This window comes from Stegodyphus dumicola, chromosome 3 (genome assembly GCF_044657685.1).
Source record: "Stegodyphus dumicola isolate Sdum_Otavi_A_Nest chromosome 3, ASM4465768v1".
NCBI classification, from domain to species: Eukaryota; Metazoa; Arthropoda; class Arachnida; order Araneae; family Eresidae; genus Stegodyphus; species Stegodyphus dumicola.
This window is the reverse complement of record NC_140770.1, coordinates 247,365,635-247,391,686: the sequence shown is the minus strand read 5'-3', so window position 1 is coordinate 247,391,686 and position 26,052 is coordinate 247,365,635. Positions and strand designations below refer to the sequence as shown.

At 32.2% G+C, this 26,052-nt stretch overlaps 1 protein-coding gene across 1 annotated transcript; it reads left to right on the top strand.

Moving 5' to 3' along the window:
- Nucleotides 1–1,717: 1,717 nt before the first annotated feature.
- LOC118200015 (uncharacterized) lies at nt 1,718–14,822 on the top strand. Its single transcript, XM_035371925.2, has 5 exons — nt 1,718–1,873; nt 5,670–5,781; nt 6,850–6,989; nt 12,937–13,108; nt 14,409–14,822. Exons 1-5 carry the CDS (start codon nt 1,831–1,833, stop codon nt 14,632–14,634), a joined length of 693 nt encoding a protein of 230 aa, XP_035227816.1. The 5' UTR covers nt 1,718–1,830; the 3' UTR covers nt 14,635–14,822.
- The last annotated feature ends 11,230 nt before the right edge of the window (nt 14,823–26,052 follow it).

Below are 26,052 nucleotides of genomic sequence, written 5' to 3'. Positions count from 1 at the left end.
CTTTCTAATAAAAAATTCAAAAAATTACAATTAAGGGAAATATTTCCCAGCTATTTTTGTCTACTATTTAGCATGATTTCTAAAATGTGTTCCAAAATATTCCAATTATTGGTTCATTTTTGCAAGAAAAACCTAATATCTAAACCAATAGCTATTAAAAATTTTAAAACTCCACATCGGAGACTAGAGATACTTTGTTTGCGCTACAGCCATTGCGATTTATTTCTGGAGAAGCTAATTCGGTTAATTCTCAAGTAGTAGAAAACTGAATAGAAAAGCTATAAATTCATTGTGAAAACTATTACGAAAGGTATATTTTTAATTTAAATAAAACCTAATTATATTATCGACCCGATTATTATTTTTTTACATAAAATTATTTATTTAAAAAAATTTGAAGGGTTTCAGATTTTAAATTACGTCCAAACGGGCTTTTTTAACATTTTGTGTGTTCCCTTTATTTATTACATATTATGTTCTTCGCAGTTAAACCATAAAATTCACTTCAAAAGCAATACCGCAAAATAATTTTAAATTGAGCATATCTTTAGAATTTCCGATACACAGTTTCACGCGCTAAAGATAAAACTGTGTTTTCTGTACAACGTTGCCATTGCTCGCTTTGAAATCCTTGAGTTTGTTAATCAAAAATTCGTTAAAGTTTTACAAAATATGAAATCGATAATAAAGCAAATTCCAAATTTCAAATTTGAGCTTCCAGATGCCTATTACGTCATTCAAAATTAGATGGCTTTAGGTACCGTTGTTTTATCACAATGCAAGAAACATACATACATTTATGCAGGTTCTTCATTATTTAATTTTTCCAAATATAGTGTAGGGCGATAATATTTGGTGGCAAGAGTTTGAAAAGAGAAACGGACATTCAGAGTGATTCCACACAAAATCCCAAAACGAAAACAATTGTCCCTCAGGACCAAAGCCCCTTAGGACTAAAAATAAAAAAATGCATTGCAAGAACAACACGAAAGGAGTGGTTAATTGTAATGTTATGTTGTAATATGACAGCAGAAGAGATTGAATAAATCTGCACATATCTGTTGCGATGGAAGCTGGTCTGTTATTTCAGTTATTCAGTTAAGGATCGGAAGAATGTACTGTAATCTAGATCAGTTAGTTACTGCATTGGACCTGTAAGTGATGCTAATACGCTGCAATATGCTCTACAAAGCAGGGAGACTTTGCCTGATCTCTATTTCTTTTCTTGAAGCCATTTAAAGCTGTTTACCTTACTGTATAAGCTGTTATTTCTTTCAATCAAATGTCAATTTCATTTTGCTCATCGGGAAAATTATTAAGATCAAGTGGGTATTACATTATAATGAAAACCTAAATAAGAATAATCCGATCAAAGTATTTTCTCACTTTTAAAATAGCGTTTAACACAAGAAATAGAATGTCAGTTTATTTAATTGTCTCAACTGTATAATAGAAAATAATGTCATGGATAGGATGATATTAGTATCACCTAGGAATTTTAATACCTTAGATAACAAGCATGATGATTAAGAACTAAATTTTGTAGTACTAAATAAATATCTTTCAGCAAAACCATTTGCTCTTCAAAATTTGATTCTATGTATAATTTTTGTTACTATGCGTTCTCTATCCGGTTTCGGATTCATTAAAATAAACACTTGAGATTAATTGCTAATTATGCTGCTATAAGGATATCCGCTGATAACGGCATGTGGAAGGAAACATCTGCTCATTTAAACTAATCGTTTTTCATTTTACCTTCAATACGTTTACTATAAAACAGCTTCCGTAATAGTCATAATCCACTTACTAAATAGTATTATCTAAAAAATGTGGCTTTTCATTTTCGCCCCTTTGCTTGTCGTTTGTTCAGGTAAGGTCGTAATTTTTATTTGATGAATGATTTAATGGACATTGAACACATATCAAATAAACCTTTGATATGTTTCAATTCCTTTTTACTTAAACGAATCTTTGTCTCTGTTCTCTAATGGAAAGGATAGTACTTTATAATTCCTGCAAAGATCTTACTGCAAGAGTTTAATTAAATTAATTCACCTTTAGAATGCTTTTTTATAAAGTTTAACGTAAATGTTTTATGTTATAATAATGTTTCCTCCTCTTACGGCCGCCCAGATGGTATAGTAGTTAGGGGAGCTTGCCTGCGATACCGATGGGTTCGAATCCCGGAAAAGGCGTCTTTGTAACTGTCCGTCCGCTCATAGGAGGCAATGGTGGCCCACCTATTAGGTGACCACCACATCTGGCCTTAGTATAGATTAATGGAATCTGTTACGTAATTGTTCACATTCTAGGAAAAAAGAAACTGGTTTCTCTTACAACATATGAATATTTTGTCTGGAAATGCATTTATTTAAATCAATAAATTAAATTATTTCGTTTTGTATTTAATCTGAATAAAATATGCATATTTTTGTTCATAAGTTGTGTCCTTAAACAAAATGTGTTGTTTTTCAGTTAGCCTATTGAACAAAAATAATGCATTAACTGTAGAAAAACTGTTGGATTTTAACTGCATCATGTTTTATCTATGAGATGGTATATGTTATTATTTAGCTGGTTAGTCTAAATAAATTTATCTCCAGTATTAATTAGGCCTACCAGCGGCCCGAGCGGTAAAGACGCTGAACACTGTTAGTTCAGTCCGAGGTTCGACTCCCGTGAACGGGCTGGCTTCATGGGCGTTTTCGTGGTTTTCCCAATGTGTAACGTGTATACGAGCCAGTTTCCCTTATAAAGTCCTCGACGAAGGCATCCCTCCCTTTAAGCCCTCATGTGCTTTGCCATAGTTAAATAATCCAATCCAAATCCATCCAGTATTAATTATGTTTTAAGTACTTTCCGGTAAAACATATTTGGGAAATATGATGGAATTCTATGCTTATTCAGGTTGATCTCTCGGCTTATCTATGTGCAGAAAAAATGTCATACCTAAATTTTAAATGTTATGTGTTTGGAATTTTAATTTAAATCCTCAAAAGCATTCCTAAGCTCCAAAATTAAATGATTTGGAAGAAAGCCTGTGAGATTTGAAAAAGATTTATTTCAGGAATAATAAGCTCACTAATTGACAAATAAAGAATATAGAAAAGAAAATTTTATATTTTTTGTGCTAAAATCGTTAAAGGTAACAAATAATGTAGTCCTATTTTCTAAAATTAAATCATAACCAGTTGTATTAAAAATAGCTTAAATGTAGATTAAGCGTTTTCCAATCCAGAAAAGTTATATTTTTTTACATTCATATTTTCTGTTAAACAGTAAAATGTAATAATTCAGTAATTCCAATATGCAATATAAAGTTAGCATGTTCTAAAGATTTGAAAGTGTGAACTAATACCTTTTCTATATTTCAAATTATAAAGTACCATTGAGAGAGTAAAAGCAAATATTTTTATTTATTATTGTTTTATAAGTTTGTTTGTATTATAATTACTTAAATCAAATACTAAATCGCACAAACAGTTAAAATTTAAAAAAAAAAAAAAAGGTATTTTATAAAAACAAAATATGATGTGTACACGACACGACTTCCTTGTACGGAGTATTAAATTATACGCATTTTTTCTTGCATTTCGCTTAAACTTATTGGATTGAATTCTTCGCCGACAGCGCATAAACCATAATAGAATAAATGCATTCTTTAAAATTCATTCTATTTCTTTACCATAGCGACACACTGGCGCTAGGTTCACTTAACAGTATTATATTTCGTTCATGTTATAACTCAGAATGCAAAAAATTTATATCATTTAAAGAATTATCTAATCGTTGCCACATGTTCTATTCAAATACTATAATAAAGCTAGAACAATGTATAAAATAAATTAAGCAAACAAAACAAAAAAGAAACAGTTTTTCACGGACGATTGAGTATTTCTCATTCAATTAATTCAGTTCTCACTTCGCAACAAGGCAAAAATACATAAAAACTCAAAATATCTGTATTAAAAATTACGAAGTAAATCTTAAACACTTATTTCCTCAAAAAAATTCCAGAAAGGATTAAGCATGATTTAATTCGCAATAATAAATGAAGGCGTTATCGTTGTTGTTACGAAGCTAAATTTCTCTAGATTGGCAACCAATCTACTATTCTGCTGTTTCAAATGTAAACAAGCAATGCCGCCATCAAAAACATTATGAGGCTTAGCGGCACTTGAACAACTTTAAAATTGTTGATAATTCTAAAAATATTGCACACAGATTTACTAAAGGCATACAAACATTAACCGGAAGATTAAGAACAACATAATTCAATCATTTTTAAAGCAAAAAATGCACAACTTACAAACATATAAGAGTAAAGAAACTGAGATCACTGAGCCGGGTAACAGAGTGGATATATATATAAATATATTCATATACATTTGGTGCGGCCGATTGCAACCAAAATACGAGGTGCACATCTACATGTGATAGCTGTTCTATATACAAAATTTCAACGTTCTGAGGCTACTCGTTCTTGAGTTATGCGAGATACGTACGTACGTACATACGTTCGTACAGACGCCACGAAAAATTATCTTCAGAATTCATTTTAAAGACAGTTTATAATTTTTTTGGAGGAAAAGAGTCTTTTATTCTGCCCTTATGTACAGATATCACGCAAAAACATAGTTAAATTGCTTTCGAAAGCGGTCAAAATGGATATTTTCGTTGAAATACGTTGCCTGAAAGTTTTCGCGATTACAATATTTCCTTTTTACTTCGTACAAGGAAGTAAAAATCATTGGGGGTTCAAAGGGCAATTTGCCCAGAAGTTATATTAATTTAGTTTTGACATTTTCCGTCAGTTCACTATAAATGTCGGTTTACTTTTCAAAATTTTATCACCATATATTGGACCCCTGCATAATATTTAAAGAAATTAAATAATGAAAAATCTGCGTGAGTGTATGTATATTTCTCGAACTGATAAGAAACAACGATACCTGCAGACATCAAATTATGAATAACGTAGTCCTGTACTCGAATATGGGCATCTGGAAGCCTAAACTTGGAATTGAAAATTTGTTTTATAATCTATTTCCTATTTTGTGTCAAATTAAAGAACTTTTTATTAACAAACTCAACGATGTCAAAGCTAGCAATGGCATCACTATGCTGAAAACCATATATTTATCTCCAATACGCGACACTGTGTATCGGAAATTTTTAAGAAATACTCTATTAGATATTTTGCAATATTGATGTTGGATTGAATTTTATGGTTTAAGTGTGAAGAACATGATATTTAATAAGGTAACACAAAAAACGTTTAAAAAAGCCCCTTTGGGAGTAATATAGAATCTGAAAACTTTCAGATTTGTTTTAAAATTATTTTTTGTAAACTTTCTTGAAAACTTTTATTAATTAAAGAACTAAAAATATAAATTATACATATTTAATCAGTTTTGAAAGTTAATGCCGGAAGGTCTGGAAGAATGATAATAAAAAGCTATGCCACAAAACGTATTGCCAAAAAAGCTATGCCACAGGATGAAAAAAGCCTCATATCCTGTTTTATATATCGACGTATCAAAAATCAGGCCTGATGTCTGTTTCATTAAACACATTGTTATAAAGAATAACTATATTTACCATTGTTATCATTGTTATAAAGAAAGAATAAATGAAAATTAAATATGTTTTTATGTTATTTGTAGGAGAATATCAGTCTGATATTTGTGAGAAGAAATACGACGATGTTTGTTATATAGTAAAACCTACGCTGAATGAATTTTCCAGCAGTGAAGAGATAATGGATACGTTGTGCCCGTAAGTAAAGCGATTTCAAATAAGTATTTTCAAAGATTGTAAACTACAATAACTTTTATACTGAATTACACAGAAATGCTCTCTCTAACCAGCTGACCACAGTTGTCAGTAGCTACCTTTGAATATTATATGTTAACATCGTTACAGCAAAAGTTCGAACGGATAATTAAAAAAAGTCAGAACACAGATAAAAATGTGCGATGTAAAATTTGTAGCTATATTAATAATATTTCTCTTACTATTTGTTCTCAAGTTTCGTAAGGAACAATACCTTCTACAATACAAAAATCTGTTATATTTTAACTGTTGCGTTGCATTAAATATATAATACAACGCAACGATAATAGTGTTGTATTATAACAATTAATACAAAATAACATTGTATTAATTATATAATACAACACTATTTGCTGTTGTTGTTGTTGTTGCTAATGCTCGTTTGTCTGACCTACAATCAGCGCAAGTTTACGCCTGTCGTTGGCAACAGCCTTGAGCACCTTACAGGTGACGGTGAGATTTAGCTCAGTTCCGCCCCCAATTTTGATGCAGAGCCCCCCGTGGGCACGAGTCCGAAGGTTTCCCACCACTCTTCCTCTACCATTAACCTCTCGAGAGGACTTTCAGCTCGCCGCAAATTTAGAGTGCCCCCATGCCGCACTATACATTTGCAAACATCCATGCCTTCTCCGGGATTCGAACCCGGGCCTTTGGACATGGCAGTCAGCGACGCTAACCAGTATACCATTTAAGCCGCACGCTATTTTCTAGTGAATGTGAATGACGCTTTAATTTTAAATTAAGCATTTTTTGACAGGCAACTTAGTATAGTAACCGAAACTTTTATATAAAATATTTATATAAAAGCTTATTTTTATATTATATAAAATATTATATAAAAGCTATATTTTTTATATAAAAATATTAGAATGTTTCCACAATGAAGTCAAATTCAAATTTTCATTTCGTAAAATTATAAATATTTCTGGTTATGCCTGAAAACGTAATTTGGTATTTTCAAGTAATGATATATCATGTTCATTAATGCATACATCATTTTCTCTAATTTAGACTGCTTAAGGATTATACACAATGCGTCCACAATTATGAGAGAACTTGCGATGTCATCACTGATGAATTTCCTGGAGAATATGAGGATGTAAAAAATCTTTTGAATGAGGCATGTAACAAAAGCACTAAACTTCATCATGGTAAGTTGTACTTTTGCATGTATTTAACCATGGTTTTAAATTAAAAGAGTACAGTTGATTTCCTCCTGTTTTTGAGATTACAAAGATTTCAGTTAAAACTTTATTGACTGTTCAAAAGAAATATAAGTATAAATAATTAACGACAAAATTAAAAACATTTTTGGCATAGCTTGCAATAATTTGGAAGCAATAATTCTTCGATGCAAGCTGATTAAAAATGATATTGGGTTTCGAAACAATGTAATTCATTCTGAGCACATCAGTCGAATATTAATTTCGCATACATTACCGAAAATAAAATCTTTTAATCTGACAATACCACAAAAGGATATATCTAATCATTTTGATCATTGAAAAAAATTGTTTCATCAATAGAAACTCTAGGACGTATAGAAGACTTCTCCATTGTAGTTTTCGCGTTTTTAAAATTTTATTTATTAACACATATTCAGTATCAGTTTCATCGTATTAGTAAGGATGTAAACGTGATAATAAATATTACAAACTAGTGTCATACATATACAGGGTGACTGTTAATTCAATGGTACAGACTTTGAGAGCTGGTACAGGACACTGTAACATTCACATTTTGTATAGGAATGTATGGTCAAAAGTGAAGCGTCGAAGCACAAACATAGAAAAGAACAAATGATAGGGAATGTATTTTATATTCATAACCTCGCTTACAAGTGAAAATTAATTTACAAAATATGATTAGTTAATAAAACTTAATTTACAAAATTCATTTTAAGTTAAAAACTAATTAAAATTAAAAAATAATTATAATTAATTAATTAATTACAATTAATTTACAAAATGTGATTGTTACAGTGTCCTGTACCAGCCCTCAAAGTTTCTACTATGAATTAACAGTCACCCTGTATAAATCAGGGTCGTATCCTGAATTTCCATAAACGGCATGCTGCTGAACACCAAATATTTTGAAAATTATATTAATAAATGATAATTAGAATTACTCGTATTTAAAAATTGAATATAGCGTTTGCGTATTAATATGCTGTAAGACATTGCATAATATGAAAAATAATTATTTGCACATATAGTAAGAATTTTGAATTCCTCAGATTTAAGATCTGAAAGGTCTGAAATGGAAATTTTTTAGGCAAGGTTTCCAGATAGTTTGCATCATAATTCAATTCTGCTTTATTTATGCAGATTGCACTATTTTCAAGGGTAATATTCAGAGTAGTTACATTAGTTATTCATTAAAGTTTTTATTTATCATTGATAAAATTTGAACAGTGGTATAGGTAATGCTGATATTAGCAAAATCAGCTACTCAGTCTTATAAACTTCACTGATCATATTACGAAACCGGTTGGTATTTATACATGGTATAGTTATACAATTAATTATTAAGTGCAGTATGAGTATGTCTCATGTTTTGACCTTTATATGCCCAAACTCTTTACGTTTTATCACTTTTAAGTAATTTTTATTTTTTAGAGGAGGATCAAAATCTAACTATCGGTAGAATTAAGCTTTTTAAAAACACCATCTGTTTAATTTTTAGATTAAAAAAAGATGTTTATCTTAATAAATCTGTTTTATTACATGGAAATCTCATTTCGAATAATAAAGAGTTATTTTACCTTTTCATCTTGTTGTTTCCTGTCACACGAACTCAAGCGATTATTCCCTTACTAGGTCTTAAGATTCTTCACTTTCAACAGTAACTTAGAATTACCCAGTGAGGAACTCTACAAGTTTACGTTTTCCTTATAGCATTTTAGAATATTTAAATGCCCGTTTAAGTGAACGAGAAATGCTAGTACACTGTTAGGCAAGGTTTTTACAAAAAATCAACAGTCGTCTCAAACTCAAATTGAGCGCTGGCCATCTGAAAATAGTTGGCGTGCTACAATAAAAAATATGAACAAAGAATTTTTTAACAAATCTATTTTAAACTTCTTTAGTTCAGTTTAACACTTGATGGCCTTTGGATTCTGATAAAATTCGTAGCCTTGGAAAAAATTACTGGAAACTCTCTTCATCACGGATTCTAAATGATCATATACAAAGATACTCCTAAATAAAGCGATTATTCTTAATTCAAAAAATAGCAACTAAAGGTACTTTTTTCGACAAGTATGAATAAGATTAATTAGATCTATATATTCAAACCTAGCTATACCTTCTATACTTAGCTAAGTAGCTTCGTCTGTATATTTACTGGCGCGCTATTAATGTTCGTTTCAGTAGTATTGAAAATAATGTGAACCTGGATTATAAATCTTTGAAATAAATACGTCTTTTTTTTAAACAAATTCTTGTCATAATAATGTTATTTTCCTGCCATTTTGAGATTTTTTATTTGAAATAGTAGAGCAGGTTTTAAGATGAGGAAAATACACGAAATATATGATTCAATCTGTACTTCATGTAATTCCAATTTCGCTTTTCACTTTGAAACAGTTGCTTAATACAGTTTTATATGCCAATTGATAAGTTTTTAAGGATTATGTTAATTTTATTAACAGTTAAATTTTGAGTTAAAATTCCTTTCCTGTCGATTCTTAACTTCAACTTACCACTTCCGGCCATAACATAGTTTTAGAATCACGTCTGAATATATAATGAGGAAGAGCGGTATTTAACCGCGAAGTTCTTCGGTTTTACTGAGAGAAATACCAGGTATTCTGGCTGCACGCGTCCGCCCTTTTAGGCTACTCTCTCGTAAGCTATTATTACGCTCGGCTGTACTTTAGGCCCTTGATAGCTTCGCAGACTATTAATGTTAAGGGGCCAACTCAGTTAGAATCTTGATAGCTTCGGCTATATCTCTTTAGTTTAGATTAGTTTAGTATTATTCTTAGTCTCTTAAGTTCAAGCCAAAGTGTCGGCTTTATTATACAACACTAAGACGTTGTTCTGTCAAATCTTATTTCGAATAATAAAGGTTGTTTCCTGTCACACGAACTCAAGTGATTATTCCCTTACTAGTTCTTAAGATTCTTCACTTTCAACAGTGACTTAGAATTACCCAGTGAGGAATTCTACAAGTTTACGTTTTCCTTATAGCATTTTAGAATATTTAAATGCCCGTTTAAGTGGACGAGAAATGCTAGTACACTGTTAGGCAAGGTTTTTAAGGCCGAATGAGAAATTTGCCCAGAAGCGCTAATTTCGACTTGGTGTTTTGCTTCTTTCACTATAAAGGTATTTCATTTTACTTTTCAAATTCTTGCCACCAAATATTATACTTAAAGATTTACACACTATATTTAAAGAAATACACTATATTTAAAGAAATTAACTAATGAACAATCTGCATAAATGTATGTGTGAAAAACCGCAGTACCTAGAGACATTGATTTTGAATAACGTACTACTCAGCTCGAATATAGGTATCTGGGAGCCCAAACTTCGATTATCTATTTATATGTTTTATGAATAGATTATATTTATTATAAAATATATAAATATTATATAAATACTACTAATATATTTATATTAATAATATTTCTTAATACTTTTACGGATATTTTTTTTAACTTTTACGAATTTTTAATTAACAAACTCGATGATTTCAAAGCGAGCAATGGCAACACTGTACGGGAAAAAAACCTTTTTATCTTCAACGCGCGAGACTGTTTATCGGAAATTTTAAAGATATCCACTTTTTATATATTTTGTGATATAGCTGTTGAATTGTAATAGTTTAAGTCCAAAGAACATGATATAAATGTAACACAAAAATAAAACACAAATAAATGTAACACACAAAAAGTTAAAAAAATTACGCGGTTACGTTAAAAAAAAAGTTAAAAATCGCATTTTGTATTACGCCCATGGTCTTAATATAAAATTTGAAAGCTTTCAGGTTTTTTATTTTTCATTTATTTATTTCTTTATTTTCGTGTCATAAAATTTCAGTCTCATTTATTAAATCGGAATCTCTTTTTATACAGCTCTCAGACATAACTACGTCAACTCTTTGTATTAAATCATTTCTTTGCACTGACATTCAGTTCCTTCAAGAATGCAACAAACGTAATGATTCAGAGCTAATCTGCGGATGCAGTTTACCGTTTTAGTTATCGTTTCAATAACCTTATTCATCTTCAAACTTTCAGTGCCACATTAGTAACAAATACGTGACTAAAATGTACTCGTATGCAGCATAAAATTTCTTCGGGGAACGCCAGTTTGAGATTACTGCCATAATAATTAAACATAAGTTCTTATATAAGAAACTGGGAAATTTTCACGTAGGTGTTATTTGGATAAAATTTCTGAAAAGAACGAATTATTTTGGTGGATAATAAGAAGAAACTGAACATTGTAACCAGACAATACACTGGTGTGCAAAAATTAAGGACAAGACGGTTTTTTCAATATAACTTTGTACAAAAGCTTTCCAAATCAACACATTTAATACCGCAAGATCCCCAATACGTAAGGACATGAGTAATGTAAGCAACACTTACTAAAAGAGAAATCAGAGGGATAAAAAGAAGCTTTATTGAAAAAGTAGCATGGAGCGCAATGCGACTGAAGGCCGAAACATCCCTGTGATGGGCGTCCAGCAAGAAACATCCGGTCTTTAATAGGGGATATGATCTCCCTTGACTGCTAGGCAGGTTTCACAGCGTCTGCCCATGCTGAGAATGAGGGTGTCAATGAGTTCTTGACGCATTGCTGCCCATTCGTCTTGCAGCGCCAATCGAAGCTCCGGAATCGTTACTATTGGTAAGGTACGAGCTTCCAAGCGTCTGCCTAGAAAATCCCATACATGCTCGATGGGACTGAGATCCGGAGATCGTGCCGGCCAATCCGTACGTTCAATATCCTCACTCTCTAAGAGCTGTTCGGCAGCTACTGTGCGATGACATGGTGCATTGTCGTCCATGAAAAGGAACTGCGGACCCATAGCGCCTCTAAAAAGACGCACATATGGAAGAAGAACTGAACCTGCGTCGAAGATGTGAAGGTCTGTACGACTACCAAGCATGATGCCTCCCCAAACGAGAACACCGCCACCTCCATACCTGTCCTATTCAATGATGTTCGAGGGATGATTGCGGCTTTCCCGCTCTCTCCAGATGAGTATGCGATGAGAATCGCTACTCAGACTGAATCTGCTCTCATCTGTAAAGAGTACTCGTCCCCATTCATTGTCTCTCCAATTCCGGTGTTCCCGGCACCACAGAGAACGCCTTCTCCGATGGGCAGGCGTTAGAGGTACACACCGTACAGGGCGTCGTGCAAACAGACCACCACCGTGCAGTCTTCTGGCCACGGTAAAACGCGATATCGGTCGTCCAGTCGCCTGTGTCGTGTGTCTAGCGATTTCTCCCGCTGTCTGCCGTCTGTTTCTTCTGGCCTGTAAGGCAATATACCGGTCATCTGCGGGTGTGGTTTCTCGTGGACGGCCACTACCAAACCCCCGGATAGCTGTTCCTGTAGTTTGAAATTGTCCCAAAGTCGTGAAACGATGCTGTGAGCAATTTCGAACTCTGCAGCCACACTTGTCACACTGCGGCCTTCCTCGAACTTCCCAATGATTCGACCTCGGGTAAAAGTATCCAGATGTCGTCTAACAGATTGATTATTCGCCATTTCTCGCTGAGGCAGCAACTCGGTGTGATTTTAACTGCTATACGGCGTGCAATCTCTTTGCCAGAAATACTGATCTTACACCGACAACATGCTTTATACTACTCAGACACTCCCCCATTACGTCTACCTGCATATCTGCGCATGTGCTACCGTATATCACCTTACTTAATCTCCTGATTGGTTTTTCTGTCCGCTCTGCCTCTTCGTTCAGCTGATATGCTAATTTTTCGACTTCGTCCTTAATTTTTGCACACCAGTGTAGTTTAAGTTAGGAAATTAGCATAAGTAATCTAATAAAATAACAGAGAATGTTTTCATATTTATTTGAGATGAAAATGTTTTAAACCGGTTGTAATTTTTTTAGAGATTCTAGAAGCAATTCCTTGTCTTAGAAACGCAATAGGAATTATGCAAAGCCTTTGTCCTGAAGACAGAAAGAAACTTGTGGCTCTGTATGCAGAGCATATGGAGGATGATATCGAAGTACAGAACCGAGAAGTTGACTCCGAAAATGATCGTCTCAAACACCACTGCTTGTAAGAAGAACTTTTTTTTTTTTTTTTTTATTTTTGTTAGCGCAGAATTCTTTGAAATGAATTCGGCGTAATTATTTTTATTAAACACGTAAATAATATGTATAGTTGGCAAATATGACAAATGACCAAACGTATTTTAACATATCTTTTCAGTATGTGTTACATAATTCGAGATAAATTATTTGCTTATAAAAATGATTCAAATTTTAAATTTTCAGTTCTACCCTTTAATAGAGAGCTACGAAATTATCACATATATTTTAGTTTTCTATGCCGTTTTAATCTTGATGCCCCTCCTAGTAAGTTTATCTTAATAGGATTAACCCTAAAATTCAGCAAAAACTGAAATACAAAAAGAATATGTATTTTTTTTGCATGGAATGTAAAAGAATATGTAATTTTTTTTGAAGTAGTGCTTTTATAGTTTTGCTCTGCGTCTGAAAATAGAATTTTAGTTTTATTACGCGGAATTCATTATTAATTATTTTTTTACAGAGAGTAGGATTCTTTATTTTATGAATTATTCATTATAGCAGTATAACTCATTTCTTCAGCTTATATAACATTACATAGCTTTTCACGGGCAATTCTGGTCTGCGTAATTACTAGTGGTGACAGGGGTACTTAAGCTTTGTCGAACCGAAAATCTCTTCAAGAGGCTGGTGATAGAATAAGAGGGATGCAAGACCTTAGAATTCACTCTTCAGGTTACTTCAGAACTCAGATAGAAGAAAATACAGCATTTGAAATCTGAGATAGAGTTAATCGTGCTGTTCAGCAGTTAAATGTCTAAGTCCTCGCCAACCTTAGGCATGGGATCAGAACCTATGGACATTTATGACATCTTAGTCTAACATATCCTTTCAAAAAATAAAAAAAAAAGGACTAATCTGCATGTTAGGTTTCAGAAAATTCCCGCTGTTATTCCACATAGGGAAATAGTGAATTTTTCCATACCTTATAAGGTTTTTCTTCGGCCTTCTTAACGTGCCTTCGTGGTATGGTGGTCTACACGCCGGGTTCGTATTTCAGAGGTCTGTGGTTCGATTTCCGGAGAAGGCGTTGCTCATTTTTCATGACTCCTGCTTCCGAAAATTCCTAATGTCTCTACAACCTAAGAAGTAATTATTTCACGTTATTAAACTTTATGCATTAGAATATCTCTGCACTAGCGCTGTAAATGTTTCTTAGTAAAACAAAGCTTATAAAAGATTTAGAGAGAGAACATTAATTTTCCTTTAAAGTTGTATAAACATTTTACTTTACAGTGTTTAAAATACGCTTTCTTTGATATTTTCAGAACCCAGCTTGAAGATATAGTTTGCCTAGCAGAATATACTATGGATAATTGCGGCGGACATGCCAGAGATGGCGTCCTTGAATTGTTCTATCGCTCTGGCGCCGTACAAAGCATATGCTCTCAAGATGCTATTTCTGAAATCTTCGACGTCTTGTCAGAGCTAGATATTGAAGAACCTCGCATGAATTCTGTGTTTTATACCTTCCATAGATTCACACAAAAATAACTGACTTTTATTCCAAACAATATAAAATATACAATATTTGCAATTATATATTATCTTTAAATGCAGAAAATAATGCGTTTGTCTGTTATTTTGATTACAAAAGATTTACGTTAACGTTGTTTCTCTGTCTCATGTTAATACTGAGTTTTATTTTTGAAAACTGAGAATAAATTTGCTTATTGCATCCACATCGCTGTAATTTATTTGACTTTGTATTGTAAATCATTTGCCCTATTTTAAGGCTATTTTTAGTCTGAAGAGTTATTAGAAATATTTAATATTCACGAAATATCAACTTTGGAATAATGAGTTCGGTATGTTAAGCTAGAAATTACGTACTACGAGAGAACAATCGTAAATGTTTATGAAAATGATATACATAAGGTAATCAGATGCGAATATAGAAATAATTACATTACCTTCACAAACTGCTATACAATTTACCCCGTTTTCTTTATTCTCGCTTATTGCTTGCATAATTCAACATTAAATCATTCATAATATTTCAGTGTTTATCTGATGTTGCAAAGGGTTTTAGCTAATATGAAAAAAAATTTTGATCTTCGCTGTGAACATTATCCCATATAAATCAATAAAATTCTGGTTTATGTATGCACATTGACAATGTTAATCTGCATGGATATCAGTAAGTCAAATCTCCTTAAGGCCAGTAGAACTGTATAGACACAGGTAGGCCAAATTCTCATGAAAACTAGTACGTAAAATTTCAAAGTAACTGTATGAATACTAAGCTAAATCCTCATAAAAAGGCTCACAGAAGTATATGATTAACATCGGCAAAATTTGCAGAGCTATAATAATGCAAAACAGAAAATTTTAGAATATACTTCAGTAAATATTATTTTGAGAAAAATTATAAAATTTTAAATAACTAGAGTCTTACAAGATCTATACCATTCTCTAGGTTTTTAAATGGAATATAAAACTATAGTGTAAATTCACAAGCTAGATTTCTTTTATAAAATTATGAAGAAAGGAAAAATAAAATCATGACAATTTTAGAATAATCATTTCAGAAAAGGTACATATGACACAATACTTTACTAAGTGCATCTTCATATTAAATTCTGTATTAAAATTCTTCACGAGCATTTTAACATTGTTACCCGTCTACAACAATATTGTAAATACATGTAGCAGTTCATGCGGGGGCTGTTTTATACAAGAAAATAATGCAAGAAACATAACACGAAACAAATTAAGCGAACGCGCTTGTGGCGATTTTATTGCCTTCAACAACCATTTTTGAAAACGTTTTATTCAGAAAGTAAAAACAATATCGGCATTGGACATGATCTGTGTAAGGCGACCCTTAATTATTTAATTATTAAATTTAATTATACAATAGCAATATATATATATATATATATATATATATATATGTAAGATAAAAATATATGAATCAAAATTATAGATTAAACTATAAACATTAATTCTTCCTCTCTATTCTAAAATCGTAATAACTTCTCTGCATTGCGTCATTTTTAGATCACTTTATGATCGGCTCAGCTCTGATGACGTAATCATTGGGAACTGAAACTGTCCTTGAAAACCAAAACTTTTCTCTTCACGTGCCTCCATCTTGCATAACTATGCACTTCAGCTTTTGCCCTCTACTCTGCTAAGATGTAATTTCGCTGGCTTGCTTTCTATCTCAACAATATCAAAAATGTAAATCTTCTGTGGAAAGGCACGACTAGAGTGCCAAGTGATTGTGGCCACAAATATCAATTGGAAATAAAAATGGAATTAAAACTGCCTCGACTGCCAAGTTCTTTAAATACTACGCAATCAAAATTCTTCTTCAATATGGATCTAAGCACGCATATACAGTGCTCCGTCTTTTCCTTTTCCTGTGCTTTTAATATTACATATATATATATATATATATATATATAATACACAGCTTTATATGTATAATACCAAATACACATAATATAATACACAAATTTAGATATATAATACAAAATATATATAATACACAGATTTATATATATAATACACTGATTTATATATATATATATAATACACAGATTTATATATATAATACAAAATACATGTAATACACAGATTTATACATATCATACAAAATATATATAATATAATGCACAGATTTATATGTATAATACAAAATATATACACTGCCCTCCAAAAGTTAAGGAGCACCTCTAATTTGAAAATGAAGCAACATTGAAACAAGAAATTTACAGGACCAGTTTGTTGCCTAAACAGTTCTTTAATGCATACGATACAGAATTTTTCTAAACTTAAACACAAACTTGAATTACAGCAAAAGATTGCACTTCTGGAAGAGAAAACCAGTCTTGAAGAAATAGTATATCACAGTTTTTTTTATTAACAATAGGGTGGTAACATTACAGAAATGGGTTCTAATAAGGATTGTATCCACCCCTAGCTGCAATACATTAGTGACAGCGACATTCCATCCTGCCATTTAAGTTGTCGGTCCGTGAAACGGGAAGCAACGACCAGACACGGAGTAATCCTTGTTCAAGGTCATCTAACGACCTTGGAGGAGGATTTAAAGCAGCAACCTGTCTCCCAAAATAGTCCCAAAGATGCTCTATCGGATTCAGGTCTGGGGATTGAGCTGGCTATTCCATTTTCTCCATACCGTGACTCTCAAAATATTCTTCAGCAATCCAAGCTCGTTGCGCATTGTCATCCATCAGAAGAAATGCAGGACCAATAGCAGCGGCATAGCATATAGACAGACATATTGATCAAGGACGTCGTCTCGATATCTCACACCGGTCAAAGTGCCTCCATGCAGATCAGTATGACCACCGAGAGAAATCCCAACCCAAACTATTATTCCAGTACCTCTGCAACTGTTTCTTTCCACAATGTGGGATTGGTTATATCTGGTGCCTCGTTCCCTCCACTTCAGCTGACGACCTGAATCACTCTCGAGTGTGAATCTAGAATCGTCTGTGAAGAAAACAGACGCGCATTTTTGACTCGTTCAGGAGACGTGTTTGTTCTCTTGAACAACATAAATGGGCACCCCTGTGTTCTCACATTTTGAATTACTGATATATCTCATTGTATTTATCTGTATGTTATGCTGTATCTCACTGTAATTTAGTATTGTATGCAGTAACATACGGTTTCTCAATACAAAAATATCTTAATCTGCTTATAAATAAGGCGTTATGAAAATTTCCAACTTAATGAGTTCAGACGGATATAATCACGCTAATAGACAAGCAACGGAACTCCTTTTTCAGGTGGCTGACATACTAGAATTAATTTCTTCGAAGATAAAGAAAGTGACAATTGGAAACACATCGATTATTGTCGCGTACCTAGTATATGTTTGTGACTTTTGTGCCTAACTCGTTAGGAACGCTAAACCACGATACGACATATAACAGCGAACTTCCTGGCTGCGTCATGTTTTCGTAGTTTTCTCATGAGTAATTAAAATTCAAGCCAGATCCTTTTATAAAATCTTTTGCGGCAATATGCCTTCCTTTCGGAAAATAATTTTCGTGTAGTTTGTCGTATGCAAAGAAACAAACAAACATGCAATAATGATATTGATAAAATGTAACATCTCATTGCAAAAATAAATCTTCTATATAGATCTGTACAAAAACCTGAATAATATAAATATCTCTACAATTTGCCGCAAACAATAACGTGGTGTATTGCACAAAATAGGGCGCAGTTCAAGTTTCACAAATGTCGCCTTCTAAGGCTACTGAAAAATCAAAGCGGCAAGAATTCTGTTTGCATTCGTAAGCATAGTTAAGCCGCCCAACTGGTATAGTGGTTAGCGTCGCTGACTGCTGTGCTAAAGGGCCCGGGTTCGAATACCAGAGAAGGCATAGATGTTTGTAAATGTATAGTGTGTCCGTGCGGCATGGAAGCACTCCAAATATGCGGTGAGCCGATGTCCTCTCGATGTCAACTACTGAAAAAGTTGAGAGCCTCTCAAATAGTTAGACTTAACTTATTCAGCAACTTCGTAACTTGTCCGTCAGTTAACTCAGCTGAGTATTCATTACCAAGAAGCAGAGCAAATGATGCTCTGTGAGGAGAGATTATTAATTACAATAACCATAATTTTCTCAAGAAATCTTTATTAAATTTTAAATATAAATTTATTGTAGCAAAAATAAGAAGAAACGTTGTGTGAACGTTCTACATGAATTTAAATGTGTAAGACGTTTTAAGTTTAGTAACGAGATTTCAGTATTTTGTGAAAGCAAAAAAGAGACAAATCTTTTGACGAAAACTAAATAAATAACAATAATAGGAACTGAAATGTTTAGTTCCAATTAAATATTTGCGCACATTAATAATATTAATTATGTTATCCATTTTAACGAACTAACTTCCTTTAAGTATACTGTGGTATTTTTATAAACTTGTTTACACTTAATTTTTGAACTTCTTGCATTATTCATTGTGTAATTCAAGATCATCTCTTGACACTACTTGAAACAGATTTTACTAGGTATGTGCCAACTGGTCCTTTTATTATCCATTTTCCAATTTTCTTTTCTTTTATACAGCATTCTATTATACCGATGTATATATTATAATTAATAATTCTTATTGATAAATTTCGGACTTAACATCGTCATACCGCCTGTGGAGCGGTGTCAGAACACCTGGGTGCCTGGGCCGAAGGCCCTACCCCAGATCGGTGTCCGCCGATAACATCCGGTCGAAAACGTCGCAGAGAAAACAACGCAAGGCGAAAACGTCGTGCTACAAAACATCGTGGGAGAAAACATCGCAAAGAAAAAACATCGCAGTTCTAAAACATCGTGGTACAAAACATCGTCGTCGAAAATAAAGCGGTTTAAAAACTTCGCAATTTAAAATCATCGTCGTCGAAAATATCGTGGTAAAAAATAAAGTATCTACAAATCATCGCGTGACTATAACATCGCAGACATGCTTTTTTCAGACTTTAATAACTGTAAATAGATATTCCCATAATAATTTGTGAGCGCAAGAGGGAAAGACGGATAATTTGTTTTTCATATTTTATATTAACTAATAAATTTTTGCTGAGAAAATAAGAAGGAAACTTAAGCACAGAAAATTAATGCAACTTATAGCACTTAATAGAATTTTAAACCGACATAGTTAACTAACAAAGACACTTAATAAATCATTTTTTATAAAGTTTTTACTGGTAATTTTTCATAAAAAGTATAATCTATAAGTTGCATTTAACTTTCTATGCTTAAGTTTCCTTCTTACTTTTTCAGCAAAAATTTATTAGTTAATAAAAAAAATGTGAAAGTAAAAATTATCCTTCTTTACATTTTGCGCTCACAAATTATTATGGGAATATCTATTTACAGTTATTGAAGCCTGAAAAAAGCATGTCTGCGATGTTATCGTCATGCGATGATTTGTAGATACTTTATTTTTTACCACGATATTTTCGATGACGATGTTTTCAAACTGCGAAGTTTTTGAACTGCTTTATTTTCGACGACGATGTTTTCTACCACGATGTTTTCTCTTTGCGATGTTTTCTCCCACGATGTTTTGTAGCACGACGTTTTCGCCTTGCGTTTTTTTCTCTGCGACGTTTTCGTCCGCGATGTTTTTGCCGCTATGTTTTCGGCTGTAACCCCCCAGATCGAAATTTTGAGCTGTTGTTAATTATGAAAACATATCAAGTCACATTAAAAATTCGAAAAAAGTTAATATAGAATTTAGAAGAATTAGAAATTTGTATAAATTTGAAGAAATAAGTACTTAATAGTTGTGAGTTGTGCATCTGGAGAACATTCGAGCTGGTGACTAATAAGCAGCGGTAGACAAATAATTACATGGTAAATAAAACATGGTAAGGTGCAGAATTATGGTATTAATAAGTGATATTATTAAGTGGGAAACATTTACAACACAGGATAAAAGAGAATAAAATGAGGAGAAATACATGAATAGGAGAGAGAGAAAATCGAGAAAATATAATCATTACACATGTAGGGGTACACAACATTTTTTATAAGAATTGAACGCTATTAATTAGTGTTGTTCCTGAAGATTTCCTCAAATAATTTAAACAGAATAAACGTTTTATCAATAGAATTATCTGCAGCCTAAATTTTAGACATGATAGCTGAGATTTTTTTGAAGAATGTTGGCAATGGAAAAACCTCTGAACATATTATGTATTTCTTTAACTAACTTGAATATATCTGAGAGAGCATTTATACCTGATTCTTTAGTTTTATTCTGTTTTTTCCTGGTTTCTTAACCGAAGTCGTGGAATTTTGCAAGCTGTTCTTAACGGTGTTAACACCTTGGGTGATGTTTGCATAAGAAATTCCATGAGTAAACCTGGGTGGATTTCATCTTATTAACTTCCTTACTGATACTGCTTCTTAACCAATAATACCTTACTGATACTGTATTTTTAACCAATTTCGGGAACTAAGGACAAATCCTGTAGTTTGCTGTATGTCCTGTTTCCAGGCAGTTGGAGCACTTAAGAACAGCTAGTTTCTTAGCTGAGCTGTCTGAAGCTCTGTGTAGGCCTGCGCATTTTACACAGCGCGGATTAAATTTACAAGAATTAGAATGGTGGTGGAAATGTTGGCAGGTGTGACACTGCACAACAACCCCACTCACTTTATACTTCTATTAATTTGAAATTTAAGTTCAAAAGTTCATCTTTAATTTCGTCTGCTGAACAATCAATTGGTAGGCCTCTAATAATTACTTTAATGGGCTTGTCCATCTTTTTTTTTTAAATAATATAATGTTCGACGTTTTTTGCCTCAAGATAATTGGTGATTCCTCTATGATCATCACTGGTTTTAGGAAAACTTTTAAGAAAGTCACCAGTGACTTTTCCTGCCAAATTTAATTTTGTATCCGCATGTAATTGTTTAAGGAAGTCAAAGAATTTAGAGGCTGGCTTGGCCATGATAGGCTTAATCCTAAGTTCCTAACTTGGTTAATCCTAGGTTCCGTAACTTGGACAACATCTGTGTTTCCATATGGGTTTCATTGTTATCATTTACATCATTAGGCAGGTTATCAAACATATTCCTTACCGGAATTTCGATATTTGATTTTACTAACTTGGGAGGACGGGCCTAGTTTTACGGTAACGCAAAGCTATATTGTCATGTATAGAGCTGAAAAAGATAGTATAGGTATTATTTTGGAGTTTAACATTTGGCTTACGTTAAGTAATTCATAACATACCTTAACTTCCGTTATGCCGATGTTTTATTACGGACAAAAGATCAAGATTTTTACTACTTTTAATTATTATCAATTTGTGCAGGAACTCACTAGTTGCACTGGCAGGCTGGATCCTACTAGAGAAATTTGATAACTATTGACAGCATTAGTGTTGATAAAGGATGTAGAAAACAACAGCTCATTTGTAAAGCTATGCGAAAACGACAATATGGCTGAATGAATTTTATATCATGCCATTATAGCCCGGTGTTCTCCATCCATCAGTAAACGTACATCTTATTAGGTGTTTTCGTCTGGTTATGAGGTCACTTTGTAGGGTTTTACTTATTTTGCATAACAAATGTATTTTAAGTTTCATTACCTGTTCTAAACTTCTGAATTTCCCCTTACATTCTCTCGCCAGGATATAAATTTAAAGTTAAGTGAAGTGCTTTTTAAACGTGTGAATATCTCAGTTTATTCAGAGCGTGTTTCGCTAGCCAAGCGCACGTTTCGTTGTTATTTCGTGGTCACGCTACAAGCCTCTTGGCCTTATCACATTAGTACCACGCCGGCTAGATTCTTGAGTCCACCTCTTAGCCGTGCGTTCTTGCACTATTTATTTCAAGTTAACTTGTACGAGTCAACAACAGAATGGTGGGAAGAGTATTTAATTCCATTATCTTCAAGACCAGGGACATAAAATTATCCTACACTATCTCTTATACGTTTTGGATTTAGAATATATATTTGTGTTTGTTTATGATATTTTAGGGACAATTATCAACCAAGGAAAAAATTAACATGGTATAATATTCTGGATTAGCTCAACATTTTCAGGTCGATCAAAGAAAAGTCGTAGATGAAAAAATATTATTATCGTATTATATTCTACGTTTAGTTTCCACCGCAAGTGGACGTTGTTTTTGTAACGAACGAAGTCCGTGCCTTTCTGTTAAATTAGTTTGAATTAATAAAGGGTTATTTTCCACCCTTCTTCTGTGCTGGTATTTAATTCACACCTGTGCGAGAGTTCGCCAGGTTCATTGTAGGATCTAATTTAGTTTATGAGGAATAACAGAGGCAGATCTTACAACTTGTCAATCTGTCTATGTGTTTATATGTTATTTGAGTGCATCAAGACCATGGACATAAAATTATCCTACAGTATCTCTTATACGTTTTGGATTTAGAATATATATCTGTGTTTGTTTATGATATTTTAGGGATAATTATCAATCAAGGGAAAGTTAACATGTTATATTCTGGATAGCTCAACATTTTCAGGTCGATCAAAGAAAAGTCGTAGATGAAAAAATAAAATCAGATGTGTCAACTGCGAAATGAATATATAGAGTGCGATGCATTGGAAATGTTTATGCTGCTTATGATTGGTAAAATGTACTTGGGTTTTTATCAATGTTAGTATCCCTTTATGGATATAGCATATAATAATTCTCTATAATAAAACATAATCTGACAGTGAATATCTTTAATTTATTCCTCTTTTTATTTACAGTGTATTCCTTCATGGACTTCTTTTTCTTTAAGTTATGAAAATTTCATTTTACTTTTCTTGGAGAATATAATTATTTAATATCGTTTCCTACCTTTCTACTTTAAGAGGATCTTATAAACCTCTATTTCTTTCTTTTTTTGACGTTTTGAGTCTTACCGCCGTATGGTTACATTATCTTACTGGAGCATTTACTATACTCGCGTCTTAAATAGTCCTGCCACACCATGACATATAAGATCTTATTCGGAGATATAAGATATCCATGTTGACTAACAAATTATCGGTACTCATAAATACTGCCGTTCAACCCACATAAAGCATTTAATCTATTTTTCAAGTTATAAGAGTGAACTACTTCACACTTTGAGATATTCAAAGTTAAAATATTCGATGCAACTTCTGCATTTATTTATAACTTCTGCATTTATTTATACCTTATAATAAATAATATAAGATGATAAAAATTTTGGTACGTTTCACTCAGGAGATTTATAAAATGCCTTTTTTTACAAGCATTTTCTTCGCTATTGTAGGATGTAAAAATGCATGTTACATTTCTAGGTGCAGAAAAAACGTTTACGTGTAACCCAATAATTAGTTTAATGAACACTGACATCGTAAATTTGCAAATTTATAGGCATATAGAAGATCATTCTACACGTAAGTAACTAAGTAAACTCTTAATCTATTTAAAGCATCCTAAAATGTTTTAATGAAGCCTTAAAAGTTACATAAAAAAGCCCAAATTATAAAGAGAAATTGCGAATAATAAAATTTTAATAGTATATACCTTTTAACTATACAGTTTAATCTTCTAATACAGTTCAGTCTCCTTTGATAAATTCAATTTCCATTCTTTTTGTGATTAATTTTTTTTTTTTTCTGAAATAAAATTTTCAGTTTCTAATTTAAAGAATTATTTTATTTTAAATTTACTTACATTATTATGTGAACCTCTTATTATACCATTATGATTTTAACTGGTGTAATATTAACAAAATGTAATATTTTCTATGATTTTCCGGCATTACATGATTTGTTTTCTATGTCAGTGAACTCAATATTTTCTCAAAAGTTGGTTCCCTATTTCAATTAAGCCACATAAATAAATACTCTGTTTAATTAATTTATGTTTTCAGCTTCATCACTATCATTTAATGTTATTTAAACACTTGAAAAGTATAAAAATTATGCAAATTATGCTCCGTAACTATTAAAATATTCTCTTCTCTTTCACGTTAATTCTTCTATTTCTTTGCTGAAAAAGTGTTAATGTACTTAAGGGGACTAGTACACCTTAAAACCCATAAGATCTTCAAATTGGTGACTGTTGCAAGAATTGGGATAACTTATTTATTTTAAAAGCAATTACTTCCAACTTTTTACAGCTGACTACATGATATAGCTGCTTTCTGAAATAGTCATCAGAAAGTTTGTGTTGCCACAAATATTTTTATAATTTAATCCGCTTTGTGACAAAATATTTCGTCATATTTCCACCTTGCGCGCACAGTTTAAAACATTGTGTTGCATAATTTAATTCCACATTTAATTTGTAGCTTTTATAACATTTGAAAATTACTGTGAACCAAAAATTCTAAGTATTTCGTGTTCGATTTTTATTTTATTTGGAGTTGAGTTTATAAAATGTATTTTATTAAAAAAAATCTGTAATGTTTTCGTGCATAAAATTTTTTAATATTAAAATATTCATCATATTTTTGGTTCAGGTAGAAGGTAGTGCCCATATAAAGAATTCCGTCAAATTTCAAGTATGTACCATTCATTAGCCATTTTTAAAATATCTTGCGCGCAAGGTGGAAACATGGCGAAATATTTTGTCACAAAGAGGATTAAATTACAAAAATATTTGTGGCAACACAAACTTTCTGGTTACTAGTTTCCAGAGCAGCTATATTATGTAGTCAGCTGTAAAAGGTTGGAAGTAATTGCTTTTAAATTAAATAAAATATCCTAATTCTTGCAACAGTCACATATTCGAAGATCATGAGGGGTTTAAGGTGTATGAGCCCCCTTAAATATTTCTTTGAAAGAATCTGTTTAAGTTTATATATGAATAATGTAATATTTCTTTGAAGAATTTATGTGATCTTTACCTATAATGTATTTAACTTTGCCTGTAGAAGTATAAGAATTAATATTGATGTTATTACAATTTTAGAAAAGACCGTAAGATTGTCTTTTGATTTAACGATATTAACTCTCGAATCTCGCAGAAATATAATGATTTGTAAATGACGTAAATTATCTTATCGCTTGTTTAATATTAAGGTTATTATTTTATCGTTTGATGACTGAAAAATATGAAATATTTTTGCTTTCAGCGATATTAATTTCTTCTTTTAACAGAATTAAGGTAGAATATTTCTTTTTACAGAATCAAGAGTAAAAATGTAATATTAAAAATTTGATAAGTTGCAGAAAATGTTATACTGATTTTCTTATACTGTTATTTTTTATTCATTCATGTAAATTTTAAATTTATGAAATAAGATAACAAATTTCCTTGCAAAAAAATTAAATCACATTCTCTTTGGAACTGAGCATTTTCTAGTTATCTTAAATATTGAGGTTAAATGCTGTAGAAATTGGTAAATATTTTAGAGGCGGAAAACTGCTGTGCTTCAGAAATATGATACTTGTGTTACTTAAAAAAATAACGGAAA